Raw genomic sequence first — 20,416 nt, forward strand, 5'->3', positions numbered from 1 at the left:
TTTGGCGCTGGGTGGCTCTCCTTATGGGGCGCACTCTTTGCGCGTGGGGCTCCCCTACACCGGGGGCACCCATGCGTGGCAGGGCACTCCTTGCACGCATCAGACTGAGCATGGGTCAGCTACACATGGGTCAAGGAGGCTCAGGGTTTGAATCGAGGACCTCCCATGTGGTAGGCAGATGCCCTAACCACTGGGCCAAGTCTGCTTCCCTAATAACTGATTTCCAATGCTTGCATTTAGGCTCCTGGCTCCATAATAAAGATACAAATATACATGGGTCTCTAATTTTGCTTATATTAATGTCTTTTAAGAACTATATCCCCAAAGATGTTTAGGTATGTTTCAAACATTATTCCTCAAAAACTCCTAGGTTTACACAGAAAATAATACATACTCTTTGTGGAGGTAGAAATGCTGCACCAGAAAGATTAAGTTAGCTTAAGTCACACAGATATTTAGTAAGATAACCACAAAAAGGATGTGGTAGGTATTGCTCACTTTGTTATGGTCTGTTAACTATTAGGTCTCAATTTCATACTTAACATGAAATCATATTTTGAGGGAAGTTATGCTGAGTTATTCAAAAGCTTCAAGTAAAACAACCTTAAGTAAGCTAAAGAAATTTTCGTAGTTATCGTAAATTCAATTACCATAATTTGACAAAATCATTTTTAAATTTTAAAAAAATTCTTAGGAATTTGAAAATTAGGAAAATATCTACAACAGTCTAGATATAATCAAACTTTTTAATATTTCCTTTTATGTAAGGCTTAATACAACTTACAAATTAACTTTCACATACATGGATATAAATGAGAAATACTATAAAACGGTTGTCTATGAAACAATGTGCTTTAAAACAGTGACATTAAAGTAACTCCAAAGTTATTTATATCACATTAAATTTCATTATAGAATATAGTATCTTGAAATACCTTAATATTCAGGTACATTTTAACTACTTCTTATTAAATGACAGCCACGCACAACAGTAAGAAAAATACAACTCATTATTTATTGGTCAAAAAGCATTAAGAAGTCATATTATTAGTGAATCTTTCTGATTTACATATTTTAATTTTCTACTTTTCCTGGATTTAGGGTACCCAGCACTTAATACCACAGCTACTCATCCAACATTCAAATCAATTAAAAAGTAAGTAACAACAAATTGGATTTCTAAAGGGTTTCACAGAAGATAAACTTATATTAAACCCTATAAGGTACATTATTCAGAAGTCATCAACTATAATACTTTATTCTGCATCTGTCTTGATTTATAGTTTCTCACATCTAAAACCATATTCTGAAAAACTATGATTTAAATTACTATTCAAATACTTATTTTAAAATTCAAAACACATACAAGTATTTGGCAGCAAGATATTTAGCTCTTTTGTCAGCAAACAATAAATGGGAACAACTATCACTGATTTTTTCAGTGATAATTTTTAGATTTATGACTTGGCTTTAGAGACCCAAATGTTAGTAATGGCAGAAAACTGAATCCCCATAATGGGATAGCAAGGTTTTAATTTTCTAATGCAATGTGTTTGATAGTGACTCACCTCAATATGAGAGCGAAACAAGACCTCTCTAGGGGGGAGCTATGATAGTAAGTCTTAAGAATATATATCCCAACTGGAACAAACAACCAGGCCCTCATATTAAGAATACAACCAGTTGTAATGATTAAAAACCACAGCCCATGTTGGTATAGTATTTTTATGTCCAAAAAACTCAAGTAAAAAAGTCTCGATTTTATATTCTGGCATAGAATTGATAACTTGCACAATTAAATTAATGCGAAGGGGATCATTATTATAAAAAAGGCACCCCTATATACAAAACAAATATACAAATTTATACAAATAAACTGTCATTAAAATTGTACAAAAACACAGGTAACTGGGAGTATTTACTTTAATAATAAAACACATTAAAAAATTCACTTAGGACAGTGTTACAGTATTACAATCCAATGAGAGTATTCAAAGTTTATGTGAGATTTATACTAAGTAGAACCTAATATATCCTTTATTTGATAAAAATCTATAATTTTGTTTAAAAGCCTAATAGTTCAAAGGCAAACTGCTGCCAGACTGCCTGGGCTTGAATTCTAACTCCTCCATTTATCAGCTCTGTGACCTTGGGCAAGTTATTATCCTTTCTGTGTCCCCATTTTTTCACCTGTGAACTGGAGATAATACCATGCATAGTGTTGTGGTAAGCACTAAATAATTTTAAAAAGTCTGGAATATAAAAAGAAAATACCTAAGTACTATCATCATTCTAGACATTTTCTAGAAATTTCAAGTACCACAATTTCCAGACATTGTTTACAACCTCTCCCTGGTTTCATAAAATATAAAATATTAGAAAATTTTAGGATGTAAAATATAATCCTTAGAGCTTAACAGAAAGTTCCATTGATACTTCTGTGAAAACAATGTCCCTTCCCAGCAAAAGGAATAAAATAGCATTATTAAAATATCCTCATCTCAAAAAATAAGATACCTGAAACTGTTCCTAATATAAATTAGAGCTGCTCTGAGAAAACGTTTTCTATCAGTTAGATTTATACATGAAGAATGGTTTTAAATGTTACTCCATTACAAGATTTAATCATCTTGTAAACATTCACATTTTTTAAGTGTACACATGTTAAGAACATATTCCCCATGATCAAGCTCACCATATATTTATCAAAGTAGGAGTATTTAACATAAATTACTTGCCTTAGAAAAGATACTGTTTATTTCACACTATAAAAAGGTCAATGAGGAGGGTTTTGGAAAGAACAAAAGAGAATATAATATCCACACAGTTGTCTAAGCTTTCTTTTTATTTTTATACATCTTTCAAGGAAACAAAAATTTCAAGATACAGAGTACAATATATCAAATGGAATAATTCAGAATTATTTTAATATGTACACAAAAAGCAGTATTAAATGCATGTGAAGGATCTATAGTATGTTTTAAGGTTCCCAAAAGCAGTGTTTTTTATTTTAAAATCCTTATACCATTATCTATTATAATATTCAAGTAATATATATTTTAAAAGTTAGATTAAAAAATAATAATTAAGTTAACAAGCAAGTCTAAGACAACCTGATAGATAAGCTACCCTTATCATGCTCTTCAAAATAATGCTGTTCAATTCTTCTACAGAAAGCAAGGAGGTTGCTATAGTTTTTCACCTTCTCAGAAAGTTCATCATTCGTCAACTGTGTGGTAAGAATGGTATACAGATGCCCAAATACCAGTGCATCTAGTTCCGTAGGCCTAAAACAAAAAGTAAAAATGACAGTACCATGAATGGCATTTAGCTTTTACAGCAGAAAATACAACAGTTTTTTAAAACATTTTATATATCACTTAAAAAGAAAAAAGTCACAGAAGAAAAAATTCCTAACCCAATGTGACAGAATTTTATTGTTTTGACTTGGAGTTTCTATTACAGTATACGAAAAAAACTTTTAAACTATGATTTGCTAGTTGTCTGACTTGCTTTTTTGAAGTAGTGGTATTATGTGAGATAAGTCAAAATAATATTTGTGTTGTATGATTACCAATTAAATAAGTTAACATAGGTGTGAAAGAGAATAACAAATGTACCCTCCACTAATGCAAGGTGTTAATATGGGAATTCTATCTTCTGCATGATTTTTCTATGAACCTACAACTTCTCTAATAAGACATAATAATAATATAAGTATAATAGATAATATTCATTTTATTCATTAATTTAATAACTAAGTAAAAACAGCAAGTTTCCAATGTGCCCTGGCACACTGAAATAAAAAAACAAGAAAGATACTCTGAAACATGGACAGAAAACATGAATAACACAATTTAGTAAGAGCTTAAATAGATGCATAAACAAAATGTTGTCAAAGCATAAAGGACTTCACTGTGGTGCTGGAACAACAAACGGTATCAATTACTCAACCATACAGCGACAGCTTGATTTAACTTTAATTTTGCCACTTCTAAAAGTAACTGCTTTCTGAAGGAAATATAAAGATGGCCTCAACAAAAAATTTTCTGGAGTTTTTTCCCTTTAATTACACAGGCATACCTCATTTTATAGCACTTCACTTTATTGCGCTTCACAGATACTGTGTTTTTTTACATATTGAAAGTTTGTGGCAATAATCCTGTGTCGAGCAAGTCTATCGGCACCATTTTTCCAACAGCTTTGCTCATTCATATCTGTGTCACATTTTAACTAAGGAATGTACATTGTTTTTTTAGACATAATTCTGTTGCACATTTAATAGACTACATAACAGCATAAACATAACTTTTACATGCACTGGGAAAACAAAATATTCATTTGATTCACTTTGTTGCAATATTTACTTTACTGCAGCAATCTGGAACAAAACCAGCAATAACTCCACCGTAAGCCTATGTATTACTAACAAAAATGAACTTTATCTACCCACTACCAGTGGCCTTTGAATGGGGCATTACAAATCTATATTTTATTAAAATAATTACTAGTGCAATTTTATCAAAAGGAGAAAATACATCATAATTATGAACTAATTATTGCTATCAGTTCCATGTGGTAGTTTTTGAGAAAATATTTGTTAGACCACCTAAATATGAAAATATATCTATTTGGAGGAAAGAGAATAGCTTTAGGGTCAGTCAAATTTGAATTTGAAGCCCAACTATGCCACACTCTAGCTATGTGGCCTTGAGCAGTATTGATAAATAACGTCATGAAGATTTTTGTCTTAAGTACTTATCTACATGTCACTAACTCCCAAAAATTTATCTCCAGTCTCAGTTTCTCCCCTGAGCTCCAGATTCATACATTCAAATGCCTATATTTGACATCTCCACTTGAAGGCTTCATAGCATCTCAAACCTGCTCCACCTAACCGCCCACCCTGTCTTTACAAATTAAAAGGCACTGCTATCTACCCAGCTGTTCAAGCCAAGTATCTAGGGGTTACCCTTGAACCTTCTACTTCTCTTATTCTCTCATATCCATCAGCCATACCATGACATTCTACCTCCAACACACACACTGGATGCCACCACTTATTTACCTCTCCATTATTATGTCCAGTTTAAGCCACCATTATCTCTTACCTGGATCACTACAATAGCCTCCTAATGTGTCTCTTTACTTCTACTGATTCTCCACACAGTAGCCAGAGTGATTTTTTATAATGTCACTAGATTATACCACTTCAAACTTTAAACAGTCGAATGGATTTTCATTCTATTTAAGACTAAAATGCCAAACTCCTTACCCTAAGCATACAAAGCCTAGATTATCTGGTCCCTGCCTACCTCTTGAGCTTCATCTCCTACCATTTTCTCCCTGGACACCCTCTCAATATACAACCAAACTGGCCGTGCTTCCTTCATTTGAACATAGCCTGCTCCAGCGAATCCTACGGCCTCAACAGCAACTATTTCTGCTGCCTGGAATACTTGTTCCCTGAACTTCACACTGCTGGCTCTTGTCTGTGTTTTGGAATGAGGCTTAAATGTCACATCCTAAAGAAACTTCCTCTGACCATCCAAAACTCAAGGGGTCACACAGTCCTTATTATCATGTGATCCTACTTAACATTTTTTGATTATCTCTATCAGAAAGTAAGTTCAGAGAGACAAATGACCTTGTTTACTTGTTTCCTGCTGTATCCCCAATACCTACACCTATGCTCAGCACAAAGTAGGTTCTCAATATAAATAAGTGGAATGAATCAGTAAAAAGGTGATTCCATATCACACTATAACTGTGTTTACTTAACTGTTCCTCCCACTACACTTCAAACTTCGTGAGCAAACACTGTACATACTTTATCACCCCAGTTCTTAGACAGTATATAAGGAAACTGAACAGCATTTGCTGAATTAATGTATCTATCAGTCAATCAAAGAGATAGAAAACAATTTAGCCTGATGAAAGGTATGTGGGATGTTTTTTCAAAAGTAATAACACTCTTTCAAAGCCTTCCTCCTTTTGACATATTCATGAAGCATTAACCAAAGTGAGGTGTATAATCTACAACCACATTTAAAAAGGTAGCCAACTGGATAGTTTAAGAAGATCACAAATGTCTTTGGACTCAAGATTATTTCACAGTCAACAGTACTAATACCATCAAAGACTCTAATAATGCCATGACAGATGAAGAATCAATAGCAAATTGATCACTGAAAAGAATCAAGGATGTAAAAGGTAAATAAGCCTACAGCTAAAGCATTTGTGGAAAGTAATATAAATATCAATTCTTCCACATTCCTAAACATATTTCTTATAAGGTATATCATCTCACAATTAAGGATTTATTTTCCTTATCCTTGTTTAGAGCCAAATCCATTGCTTTTTATACTAATAAGAAAGGTGAATATATCCCCTGATCAAATGTCTAGTAATGCTGATGGGCATCCATTATCATTAAGTGAAGGCTCTGACTGAGTTCAAGTATGGATGTACATTCAATAGAGTGGTCTAGGAGTATTCCTAAAGTGGTCAAATTGTTGTTTGCTGCAAATACACCCCCACATAACTCCAAAGGTGCTGAATTCTATATGGGCATGCACATACACGAATCAATCTGATGTTACATAAAGTTTAAAAATTCATAGCAAGTTACTTCAGAACATCTAAGAGGAAATAGAATGCAGTATATTAAGTCATACAAAGCATAGCAGACATGTGCGTGTGCATATATACACACACATACACATATATATCCTATATAGAGATCTATATACATATCTACCTATAATTTTTAACCCATCTTGTTTTTTGTAGTTGTGGCAGTTTGAGATTATTTATGAACCCCAAAAAGAGATAAGGATTATATTTGTAAACTGATGTGTTCCTCTGGGCATGATACCCTTTGATTGTATTAGATTCAGCTGAGATGTTTTTAATTAAATTATGTTAAAATTTGGGATTTGATTCAACCACATCAGCAGGGTTTAACTCAGGTGGGCTGATATAAATGGGCACTCACTCAAGAAGACTCAGAAGAAGATACACAGGAAGAGAGAGAGCTCCATACACACAGGAGTAAACTTTGATCCTGTTGCCCCAGGAAGAGAGATGAGCCCAAAAAGAAGCCCTATGCCAGCCTACAGCTGAGAAAGAAGAAGAAAACCCTCACAGAGATCACCTGCCTACTTGCTTCAACACGTGGCAGCTGACTTTGGTGAGAAAGTACCTCTTATGGTACCCTGAGATGGACTCTTTAGGGCCTTATAACTGTAAGCTTTTACCCCAAGTAAATACGCTTTACAAAAGCCAACCAATTTCTGGTACTTCGCATCAGCACCCCTTTGGCTGACTAATACAGTAATCCTTACAAATTTCAGCAACTTCTAATTAATGGCCTCTGACAATATACATTACAACGTTCTGTCTTCTTAAAAAGTACACTTGTGGTAACAGTTACGTGACTCTATACCTTTGTTAAAACTCATAGAACTATACATCTAAAAATGACAATCATACTATATGTAAATTACAACTCAATAAACCTGAATTAAATTTAAAAATTTTTAAAAACAAGCAATAAACTCAATAAAATATTTGCAACTCATATAAGAGACGGGAGGACACATTTCCATGTATTGCTACAGAACTGTTTAATCAAGCCAAATATTTATATATATCCTGTTTTAATTCCTTTTCTATATCATATGAAAAGCACATATAACGTTTTCCACCGTCTGCTTACCAAACAGTTTGTGGACTGTAATTGAGATATACATAGCAACTCTCTTCCTAAGACCTCTAAGATCTTTCATATATATTGTCTCATTTATCTTTATAGACTTTATTAGAAACACCCAAGGGTGACATACAAATATATATTTACAGTACTAAGAAATTTCTTGCCTTATCACTTTTTTCACATTTCTGTTGGTTATCTACTACTCTTTCATTTGAATATCAAAAATTATAGAGCAAAATGTGAATTTTCCTATCTTTGTCATTCTATTATACATTTTTCTGATACTCATTTTTTATTATGTTTCTATATTTGTTTATTGTTTATGATAACTGATAATATCAGTCTAGTGTCAAAATTTATCTGGCTGTTCCCTACTTTTTCTTCCCCAATGTACTATTTTTTTTTTTTTAAGATTTATTTTTTATTTATTTCTCTCCCCTTTCCCCCACCCCAGTTGTCTGTTCTCTGTGTCCATTCGCTGTGTGTTCTTCTGTGTCCGCTTGTATTCTTGTCAGTGGCACTAGGAATCTGTGTCTCTTCTTGTTGCGTCATCTTGCTGCATCAGCTCTCCATGTGTATGGTGCCACTCCTGGGCAAGCTGTACTTTCTTCACACTGGGTGGCTCTCCTTACGGGGCACACTCCTTGTGTGTGGGGCTCCCCTACGCAAGGGACATCTCTGTGTGGCGTGGCACTCCTTGCGCGCATCAGCACTGCATATGGGCCAGCTCATCACACAGGTCAGGAGGCCTTGGGTTTGAACCCTGGACCTCCCATATGGTAGGTGGGCGCTCCATCCACTGAGCCAAATCTGCTTTCCCCCAATGTACTATTAACTTGCCATTGCTTCATACTATTAGATATAATCTACATATCCTTTCTTTATATACCAATCACTTACCTTTAGAATTGTTTAATTAAAGTTTGTAAATCAAGACCCTTGCCATCAACCTTTTTTATGTTTTGCCTTTGGATGTTTTTGAGCAATTATCTCTCCTTGTTCTTAACTGGTGATATTTTTTAATTGAATAAGTTTCAATAAAATCCTATTTCTCCCTGAAATTCTTCATCTTAAGATCTCCAAGTATAAATTTTGCACCATTTCTTCAATATACTTTCCCATCAGTATACAAATTCATTTCTTCAAATTTTGCCCTTTGTTAGTAACAATATTTTTTTCTTTTTCAAATCTAATTCCTTTTCCAATTTCTCATTCAATTTATTCTGGCTTAACCAACTTTTATTTAGCTTCTTCTAGCTATGACATTTTGATTAGAAATCAAAAAAGCCTGATTTAAAATAATACAACTCGTAGTATCCTAATTACATTTAGAAGAAAAAAATTTTTCTACTCTCTTCCTCTTTATTAAAATGGTTACATAAACATATCACTTTAAGAAAAGTTTTAGTTTTATTATTCCAAGTCCCCATTCACCATGTGAGAGGGAACAAATGACTTGGTAGCCTATGTGTAGGTATCTGAAGAGACATCAAGAAGATGGTATGTAACAGCACCAATTTTGTTTTATCTGCATTTCAGAATTATGTTTTAACTATTTAATAGTTACAACACTATATATTATGAAGTCTAAAAAAGCCATCAATGTTATCAGCTATCTTTTTCATTATTTCTAATTTTCAAATACGCTTTCCTTCTTCCTTCCCACTATTTAGCATCTTTGTCCTCTCTTCTCATTTACTGTCTTGCTACAAGATCTCCCCTAACTAACCTTTCCCTTTCTCTCAACAATTGAAGCTATTTGGTTTCTTTTATCAGTCATCTCAAAATCCCCTAATAGTAAGCTAGGAGGATACTTGATTCTAATTTTATTAGGGAGGAGTACACAGGGAAAATAAGTAATCTGCCAAAGTCAGTTTAGTATATGTTCAAGCTAAGACTAGAATTCAGGACTGCTGACTTGGAGTCTAATACTATAATACCACATATCTTGACTTAAGCCACTGCTCTATTCATTAAGATACAATGTCTCACAAAGCAAGGACTCCTGCTACTGATTAAAAGAAAGAGAAAAATTTGTCACAACAAAGTAAAAATATGAATTACTTTTTTATAAATGTAGTCCATTTGCATTCTAATATTAATTAAGCTACTGGATAGAGATTCAATTAAAAATGATATCCATTATTAAATCATAATTATTTGCTAGCCAAGAGAGAATATTATCTAAGTCTTCTTTAAGATGAAAGATTTTAAAAACCTACATCTTAATATCAATTATACTGTTCCTCAGAAGCCTTCAGTTTTGTACATGGTCTCAATTTTTAATTTTTTCATTAAAGTTTAAATATAATTGTTTCCTTATGAAGGAAAAAGATATCCACCAAATCACATGCCAAGTATCTCCAGTTATTCGTCATGAAGGAAAAAGGTATCCACCAAATCACATGCCAAATATCTCCAGTTATTAACTTTTTTTTTGTACCTAGTCTCAATTCTAAATTTTTTCATTAAAGTTTAAATATAATTGTTTCTTTATGAAGGAAAAAGGTATCCACCAAATCACACACCAAATATCTCCAGTTATTAATTCTCTGCATTGAGTTTAAATGAAAAGTAAATTATATCTATTTGTTCCTGGCCTCCCCTGAAGACAGCATGAATAGCAAAGCCAACTCTTAAAAAGATGCACTTCAAACAATAAAACATACCCCTTTCTGAGCTTTTCAACTTTTAAGAATTCCTGTATCAAGAAGAGACAGGAGAGAGGATATAGCTCAAGTGGTTGAGCACTTACTTCCCATGTGCAAGGTAAGGTCCTGGGTCTGATCCCCAGCACCTCCTAAAAAACAAAACAAGCAAACAAAAAAACCAACTCTTGGGAAGGAGCCATGGCTCAAGCAATTGAGCTCCCATTTACCATATGGAGGACATGGTTTGGCATCTCAGACCTACAGAGAGGCACAAGCCCCCGGGCAGCAAGGCAAAGCAACATACCAAAAAGATGATGATGCAACCAGATAGGAAAAAAAAAAAAACAACTCTCAGGGAAGCAGATGTAGCTCAATAGTTGAGCATCTGCTTCCCTTGTACAAGGTTCATTCCCCAGTACCTCCAGGAAAAAAAAAAAGATTACATAATAGTAACATTTGAGACTAAACAAACAGAAAGAATGTACAAAGCAAACATCACTAGAAACAGCAATATAGCTGTAAAGATACTACCTACCAGGATTTCATGGTTTGAATTTCTGACCTTTCTGCTTCAGAGATCAAAAGACCCCGAATTTCATTTTAATACCAGTTATATACAGCATACTTATGTTATAGATTTCTAAACTACTGTTATAGTCATTTTTACTACCAAAAAATGTTTTTATGCATATCTCCACCAAAAGATGTTTGATATGGCTATATCATAGCCATATATGTTTATGAAGACGTAATAAATAACAAATAAAAATTTTTAAAGATTATTAATCTAAAAAGCAAGAAATTTTTATTAAAAAGCCAAGAAAACATTGGCATTTCTAAGCAAATCATTGATATTAAATGTTAATTTATGCCGAATTATGCCCAATTTATGTTAATTTATGGTTCACAGAACAGACAGCTAATTATGACCTATTAAAACTGTAAAAATGTCTTTACCTACATTAGAGATTCTTCTCCATATTACAAACACAAAAAATTCTGTCTTAATGAATTAATTTGCCTATGTGTATATATACCTTTTATATTCATTTCTATGCTTTACAAATATTCTCAATAATTTTTAGAAGTAAAAGTCATGATAGTACTTGTCCATCCGACATCTTCTATCATTTAATTCTATTCCTTTTCGTTATAGACAACTATAGCTATACTAGCAGCATATTCATATTTTAATAGTATTCTGTAAGTTTAAAATCTTGTTATGATTTCATAGTTTGTAACTACCTCTTTTAGAACTACCTCCTTTATCATACTATATAGTTATGACTGATTTACATGTCTGTCTTTAAAAGAAATTCATAATGGCAAAGACTGCACCTTAGAAATCTTGGCCACCCAGAACCTAACACTGTGCTTGACTCCCAGGAAGTGTTAAACATTTGATGAGAGCAAAAATGAATTTTAAACCAGTTAAGCCTTTTCATAAATAAACACTCATTAAATCATCATAATTCAATTTTACATATTCTATCTATCTAAATTACTAGGCTACATGAAAAATAATCCTATGCTAAAACATGATAATTTCACTATTAATGGTCTCTTCTTGATTAAAAAAAATTCTCTCATAAAATCCAATAATATAGATGAGAAAATAACTAAAAAATTAAAATTTCTTACTGCTTATTGAAGAAATACAGTTGTGTTCCCAGTCTTTGAGAAAGAGCTTGACAGCACTGGTCTACATCTTCCAAGACCTAAGATAGGAAGCAGAGCCCAAAGAAAAATATTAAATTAGCAAAACTATAAAAGTGACTAAAACTTAACTTATATCACATTTTACAAAAATAGAGTAGAGGAACCTTTATAATATATTTCAAACAGACCACAGACCATATATATAAGTAGTACTTTCTATCTAAGAAATTGGAAGAAAACTAAAGAGTGAATGTCCTTTAAATGCAATTGTATTTGAGTTATTTAAAAGGATTATCAGGAAGCGAACTTGGCCCAATGGATAGGGCGTCTGCCTACCACATAGGAGGTCCGCAGTTTAAACGATGGGCCTCCTTGACCCATGTGGAGCTGGCCCATGCGCAGTGCTGATGCGCGCAAGGAGTGCCCTGCCATGCAGGGGTGTCCCCCACGTAGGGGAGCCCCATGCGCAAGGAGTGCGCCCGGTAAGGAGAGCCGCCCAGAGCGAAACAAAGTGCAGCCTGCCCAAAAACGGCGCTGCACACATGGAGAGCTGACACAGCAAGATGACGCAACAAAAAGAAACGTAGATTCCCAGTGCCGCTGATAAGGATAGAAGCGGTCACAGAAGAACACACAGCACATGCACACAGAGAGCAGACAACTGGGGGCAGGCGGTAGGGAAGGGGAGAGAAATTAATTTTTAAAAAATAAATCTTTAAAAAAAAACCAAAAAACTCCACTCCCCGCAAAAATGTTCATATATTTCAAATGACATATATTAGATATGTATTTTTAAATCTCCTTTAGAGAGGATATTGCTGACCCACCATGAGTAAAACCATTTCAGTTGTTTTCCCACTAGGAGTGATGGATTTTATTTACTCCATCCCTATTCATTTATTGAATCCCCCTTGTGGTCAATGGCACACATCAGTGAGGTGGCTAGCTAGGATTAGGTACAACCTTGGGAAAAAAAGAGACATTACCTAAATTAATGATACTCAAATTCGTGACCCTGACTAGATAGTTTTCTTTTAAATTTTGCTACTTCAGTAAATTTAAGACCAAAGAAAAATAGAAACATTAAGCACTGTATTAACAGGGTTGTTTAGTTTTTTTAAAGCCCTGATGCTGCAAATCTACATTTATTGACATAGAAGATGCCTCTAATGTGAGGAAAAAGTCAGGTTATAAAGTAGTAGGTATAACCGGAACTCATTTAAGAAATATGTTAAGAAACATCCAGGAGAATGCTCTATAAATTGTTAACAGTGGCAATCTCGGTGGTGGGATTTCAGGAAATTATCTCACTTTGAACTTTTCTGTATTATACATATATATTTTTTACAATAAGCATGTGTGATTTCTATAAAGTGAATAAAACTACATCATGTCAGAGAAAATAACAGCAAAGTTTTGCTAATTTTACATTATTTGAGAGTTTTTTTTAAAAGGGGAGTCAATACAAGAAATAATTTTTTTAATGCATAAAAACTGCATTCAATTTCCACCTGAACTGACCTGGTCCAGAGTCTTGTTACCCCATCCAATAGCTTTCATCTTACGCTTGACTTCCCATTGTTTCTGATAGGCCAAAATATGATTCAGTGGCCAAGGGTAAGGAGATCCATACCTAGCATGAGTGATCTAAAGCAAAAAGAATTTGTTAAAAACATGTCCTTCCTAAAAAACAAAGCCTCTTTTACAAATAGAATTCTGAGGGAAATATATATGCAGAGAATACAAATAGCACAATCTGAAAAAAGTACATAGCTTGCAATCTAAAAAAATTAAAATTTTAAACCATTTCCTTAAAAAACATATAAACTTTTATGTACTTTGCAACCAGTTATAACAAACAATGACACATAGCTTTCCTAAAATGTATGTGCAAGCAAAATTAAAGTAAGTGAAAAACTATATCACTAATGGTATAAACCACAATGTTTCATTTATGAGCAGGGACTTGCAATTCTGAGCAAAAGTGTTTTCTCATTAAATTTTAATTAAGATAAATGCTGCAGAACCACTCACCTCCCCTACTGTAGCTTCATCACACCACTGAAGATACAACTAGGAACAAAAGAACAGTCACTAAAACTTTAGAATACAAAAGAAAATGGACAAAGAAGTTATTTCTTGCCAAGGTAATTTTTTATAAGCCAACTTCATAAAAGTCACACATGAGTTTTTTCCCTTGGCTAATAATGCTACACAGAATCTTAAATTTAATGGTGATACTTTATAAAAATAATATTTTTTATTCATACAGTACATTTCTAAATACCACTAAAGCATCTTACAGGCATTATTTAAATAAACATCGGAAGGCCAAAAGAAAATAGTAAGTGGGCTAGAATAAAGTAAAATAGTGAGTGGGTCTTTTTTACAAATTGAAAATTTAGGAATGAAAATGCTAGGAAATTTGTTCAAAGGGAATGATCAAATAATTTGGGTACTCATCCTAGCCCTAGAATGGCTTGACTATTTTGCCATTTTTCAATAACTTTAAAATAAAATGTAAGAAAGAATATATTGTGTAAAGGGGATAAGTTATTTTCAAGCACTATTATCTTATCTTATACCTCTGCAGTCAACAGCATATTGTTGACTAATTCCATGTAGGCTTTCATTTCTGCTTTTTGGACTTCACCCAGTCCATCACTAAGAGAATGGCCCTAAGGGGAATTTAAAAAAATACAGAAGAGCATCATATTAAATATACAAATACTTTCAGTTATCCTACTACCAAGTAATATAACGTCAATGTTTTCACTATAAATGTCCAGGATTAATTTCCAAAATACTTCCTAAAACAAAAATATTTTATATGAAAGCATATTTTATACTCTGCTGTCATTACAAAACAAATACGTAGCATTTTTTCATAATAAAAGTGTATCTTTCAAATGATAAAATGACATTACAATTAGTACACAAAAGAAAATAGAATGGTCAGTAGCTTTGTTTTTTGTTTTTTTTTTAATTAAGAGACTAGCCTTATTAGTAACAAAAGAAATGTCAAAATATTAGCATATGTTGCTTAAAAAGTTGTCAAGGACAAAAAAAATATTATCAGTAAAACAGTAACCAAAAGACACTAATTTTTAGATTCTAATACGTTTTAGTACTGGTGGATGCATAAAATGGTATACCTTTTAATTCAATCAGGCAATCTGTTTAAAGATTTTAACAGCGCATACCCTATGACAATACAATATCACTCAGACATTTCTCCTGAGAAGATAATCAAATATACAAAAGTGTATGTATGAGATATTTACCTTAGCACTCATTATAACAGCAAAAAAAGTGGCAACAACCTAAATGACCATTACCAGAAGCCTGAATAAATAAATTATAATGCATCCATACACTAGAATATTACAGAATAAGTTTAAAGGATGTCATTGACATGGAAAAATTTCCAAACATATTGATGATTTTAAAAGGCAGGTTGCAAAATAACACATAATAGTATTATCTATATTGTCCATATACTTATAGAGAAAGGTCTGAAAGGATGTTCCCGAAATGGTGGTTGTACCATGATAACTATTAAAATCTAAACTGAATAAATGAGAAGTAGAATAATTCAAATAGTAGATAAACACAGTCAATTTCTAAACATATCCTATTCTCCCTACTCAAAGATATAACAACCTAACAGTTTATAACAACTTAACAGTTTTCATTTGTGACCAAAATTGTCATAAGCATAAAACAGAAAGTTATCTACCATTTTGGAAAGATCAAACTACCACTGATTTACATTAGGGGGAAAGAAGTATACTTTAGAAATATTTCTCCAGTAGTTTATATTGATATTTTTAGAAAACTAGTTAAAATCAATGTAAACATTAAGACATGCTAAAGAATGATAAATGACTTTTTTAGGAATAAGTGTGATTAAATGCATTTAATATCTTTTTTATTACCTTGGCTTTAACGAATTGGACTATTGGACCAAGTTCTGATACTACTTGATTTCCCACATGAATAAAAGGTACTTTACCTATTGAGGAAAAAAACGTGTGAAAACACTTTCCATAAAGTTTGTGCTAATAAAAGGGTATTAATATAAAACTGAAATATGTTTTATTAATACTCAAACTAGAGATTTCACAAAACTGTAACATTAGAAAATTAGAGTCAAATATGTTGGTGTGAAATTCTATAAATTTTTAAATATACTGATTATTGACTTAAAAGAAAAAAGAACAAGTAGATTCATTTCTAGAGATTCCATTTGGATATAATAAAAATACAATATTCCCTGTTCAGAACTCAGAGTAACAAATCACTACACAGCAATGAATAATAATTATCCAAGTACTAAACCAGGAATTGGTTTATGACCACTGATAAATTTCAAAGAAATTTAACTGAGCTTTCTCTTTAAAGTACAATAAACCACTATATTTTTAAATATATTTAAGAAACCTTTTTATGTCTTCAAATTTTAAATCTCTGATACCAATTAAGGTCAATATGTTAAGCATATAATGGTACGTCAATAAATGTCTTTGACTCCAAAATATCAGGAATTAAGAAAAGAGTCTTTGAAGGCATGCTATACTACCTTGTCCTTTATGATATAAAGTATGTTCCCAACACATGTATTAATGAGGAACAATCAGTGTGCTTACCAAACTGGCTTCTCTAAATAAGTGGACACTGAAAACTAGTATTTCATTTTAATACATACTAATACTTGATGAAATTATCAGAGACATTGAGAAGAAAATAGTCTCCAAATAATACGGTCTACCCCAAATTCCAGAGGATGAAACCTGCTGTCAGACCTAGTTCAAACAGAGTTCACACTAACAGCAGGCTTCTTCATGCTCCTATTCAATAGTCACTCCTCTTGGGCTCAGTCAACCTAAGGGTAATGGATGAGGGGCATAGCACCAACAAAAGCTTGGTCTGCAGTCACAGGATAACATACATGACAAAAGACAAGTCTTTTGGAACAAACTCAGTAGATATATTTAGAAAACATTTCCATGTTACCAATGTAAGAGTATTGAATTCTGCATTCCTTTCTTCTATTGCTTTATAAATCTTATTAAAAAGAAAAAAAGTCCATTTTTGGGTAAGCATTAGGCCATATTGTTTTTTACCTTGAGATATAATCTATGTAACTACCATATTGCTAAAAATAATGCAGGTCCTCTGATTTTAAATATTGTCTGAGAATGAAAGCTATCGTGAATAAGTACCTAGACTGAAGAGTATTTTGGGGGTAAGATCTTTTTAGAGTAAAGTGTATTTCCCATCTCTAACATCCAGTATGGAGTGTTTGGAAGAAAGAGATTATATTTTATTCATTTTTTAAAGATATATTGTAGATCCCAAAGCAGGGAAACAGTGTGGGTAGTTTATGAGTACTCATCTTACATATCTCTAAATATAAAAAGATATATAAAAGTTGAACATAACAAATTATAAGTGAATAATAAAATTTTCTGTCACTAACCTGACTTAAAATACAACAATGTTATAATATTATTGCAGGTTATCAAGCAAAAGCACAGTAAGACAGCTAACTCTGTCACCAATCAAACATCATTCTTACTATTAAAAAAACAATGGAGGGTCCATTTTTCATTTCAGGCACAATAATCATATTTAGAATTTTTATAATTCTAAAGAAAGCAAGAAAATGTTGCCAAAGCAAGTTCATAAATTCAGAGAATGTTAGAAACAGAAAGGATCTTGGATGCCATCTAATCCAACCGCCTCATATTAGAGAAGAAATCACTGAGGCTCAGAGAAGAGAAGTGTAATGTCCCAAGGAAATTGTTAAAATGTAACAAAGTCACAGGAGGACCAGAGTAAAAATTTCCTAACTCAAGCAGCCTTCTCACTATTCCATGATGCTCTCTCCTCTAAAAATCTACAGCAACAAGATCAAACCAGCAAATAAAATTTAAAACATTCTCCCAAGTACTCTAAATAATATGATGAAAGGGAATAGAATTTGAGATATTATGAAATTTAAGAACCTTAGCAGAAACGTTAAGACGTTAGACTCCTATGAATGTATGAATGCATGTTTATGTACATATTGTAGTCCTCTGTAATATTTATCTGTTTGTCTTTAAGTACAGTATAGTCATTTTAGGAAACAGGTGAAAAAACTACCTGGCTTCTCCTCATTTGCTGGAGAGTTTAACTTTATTATTAGTTTACTAATCTTCTAATATGGATAATGTGTAAACTCTTTTTGCATGATTATACAGAGGGAAAAGATTAACAGAAAGGAATATAATTCATCTGGCCAGAACTTAATAGTTTATAATATCTATATAGAAAATCATCAAAAAATGAGTCAATAAATGACCAAGAATCTAAAATATTTATGCTTATAAGCCTAGAAATTCTTCTGTGGAAAATTTTTTTTAAATGAATATCTATAAACTTATAGAGAAGGCATTCATATAAAATGTTCTGTATGTATGGGAAAGGTGTCTTGATATCTTTTGACAATTATTAGCATCCTTATGAACTTAAAATGAAAAAAAAGAAAAATGTTTAATACAAGTCATCCCCAAGTTATCATCACAATGAAGAGCTAGATAAAGGTCTCCCTAAAAAGTATGGGAAGGTGACGTGGCTCAACTGATAGAGCATCCGCCTACCATATGGAGGGTCCAGGGTTTGATACCCAGGGCCTCCTGACCCATGTGGTAAGCTGGCCCACGCGCAGTGCTGCTGTGCGCAAGGAGTGCCGTGCCACACAGGGGCACCCCCAGCTAGGGGAGCCCCACACGCAAGGAACACACCCCGAAAGGAGAGACACCCCGTGTGAAAAAAATCGCAGGCTGCCTAGGAGTGACACCAACGCAGCAAGATGATGCAACAAAAAAAGAGATGCAGTTTCCCAGTGCTGCCTGACAATGCAAGCCGACAAAGAGCACACAGCGAATGAGCATAGAGAGCAGACAATGGGGGAGAAGGGGAGAGAAATAAATAAAATAAAATAAAATAAAATAAAATAAAATAAAATAAAATAAAATAAAATAAAATTAAATTAAATTAAATTAAATTAAATTAAAAAGTAATGTAAGACACTTATACTGACTGGTTATACGCAACAGATTCATTCATTAAAGGACGGCTCTATGCGTTATTATTGCTCCATTAAAACTGTAATTATAATAATTCATATCAATTATATTTAATGTTTATTTAATTTAACAGCTTTGGGGTACTATATTTTCATGTCAAAAGTTATCTGAACCATATGTATTTAAAAGGGTACTTTAATCTAATATATGACATTGCAGAAAAGGTAAAACTTATAAAAAATGGGGAGAAAAGCTGAAAGTTGAATAAAAAGTATCCTAAGGGGAGCCAAGAGTGCCTACAACTGCAAACAGGAGAACTGGATCCATCATCCAGGTGGAATCTAAGCACCCTCTTGATATAGAGGTAGAGTGGACATAGCCATCCCAGTGTCCACAGAATGGAGGAGTGGAGTATGGATTGGAGTGGACTTGCTGATGCTCTATTCTGGAATTGTTATGATCAGTGATGGAAACAAATGTGGCACTCAGGTGGAGAAAGTGGCCATGATGGCTGCTGGGGGTGAGAAGTGGGAAGAAGAGGTATGATGTGGGGGCATTTTCAGGACTTGGAGTTGTCCTGAGTGGTACTGCGGGGGGTACTAGACATTGTGTGTCCTCCCATGGCCCACTGGGTGGACTGGGGGAGAGTGTAAACTTAAATGTCGACCATTGACCATGTGGTGCAGCAGTGCTCAGAGATGTGTTCACCGAGTACAGTGAGTGTCCATGATGTTGGAGGAGGTTGTTGTTGTGGGAGGAGTGGGGTGAGGGGGGTAGGGAGGGATATGGGGACCTCATAGTTTTTGAATGTAACATTAAAAAATAAAGACCAAAAAAAAAGTATCCTAAGATCTGTTAAAATAAAACATAGAGAAAAGAAAGAATTAGAAACAAATTTTAAGTGATGACTTTAACTCAAATCTATAACAAGTTAATTTTAACATGCCCATTCTAAAACTGTCAAGTTGCAACTGTTACTTTATAAAACTATGAGAAAATAGTTTCAAAGGTTAGAAAGGATAGGCATTTTTTAACTTCTGGGTTATATTTTTATATATATGGACTATCACTGCAATTTTAACAATACAGAATATTAACAGAAAAGAAAAAAATTTCACTTACCAGATGGAGACATATATTCTGCATTTGCCCTACAAACCACTTTGATAGGCAGATTACACATCTGCAAAAAGGTCTGTAAACCAGAAGAAAAGTACAGTAAACCTACTGAAAGCATATGTGTATTTGAACACAATTTTTTATTCAGTTTTTTCCCCCAAACTTAAGTAACAGTTGATATATTAACATTCTTC

General features: G+C 33.2%; 1 protein-coding gene across 4 annotated transcripts in view; it reads right to left on the reverse strand.

The window, feature by feature from the left end:
• Nucleotides 1-730: 730 nt before the first annotated feature.
• The window catches only part of MTX2 (metaxin 2), a 62,393-nt gene continuing 42,707 nt past the window's right edge, over nucleotides 731-20,416 (reverse strand). For all 4 annotated transcript variants that reach the window (XM_058300603.2, XM_071216244.1, XM_058300604.2 and 1 more), the window contains 7 exons: nucleotides 20,226-20,298; nucleotides 15,966-16,042; nucleotides 14,613-14,705; nucleotides 14,062-14,100; nucleotides 13,549-13,674; nucleotides 12,010-12,086; nucleotides 731-3,287 (listed from right to left, as the gene is read on the reverse strand). In XM_058300603.2, coding sequence (XP_058156586.1) covers nucleotides 3,104-3,287; nucleotides 12,010-12,086; nucleotides 13,549-13,674; nucleotides 14,062-14,100; nucleotides 14,613-14,705; nucleotides 15,966-16,042; nucleotides 20,226-20,298 — 669 coding nt within the window. In that variant the 3' untranslated portion in view covers nucleotides 731-3,103. The remainder of the gene's footprint in view (nucleotides 3,288-12,009; nucleotides 12,087-13,548; nucleotides 13,675-14,061; nucleotides 14,101-14,612; nucleotides 14,706-15,965; nucleotides 16,043-20,225; nucleotides 20,299-20,416) is intronic.

This window comes from Dasypus novemcinctus, chromosome 7, assembly GCF_030445035.2.
Source record: "Dasypus novemcinctus isolate mDasNov1 chromosome 7, mDasNov1.1.hap2, whole genome shotgun sequence".
Taxonomy (NCBI): Eukaryota; Metazoa; Chordata; class Mammalia; order Cingulata; family Dasypodidae; genus Dasypus; species Dasypus novemcinctus.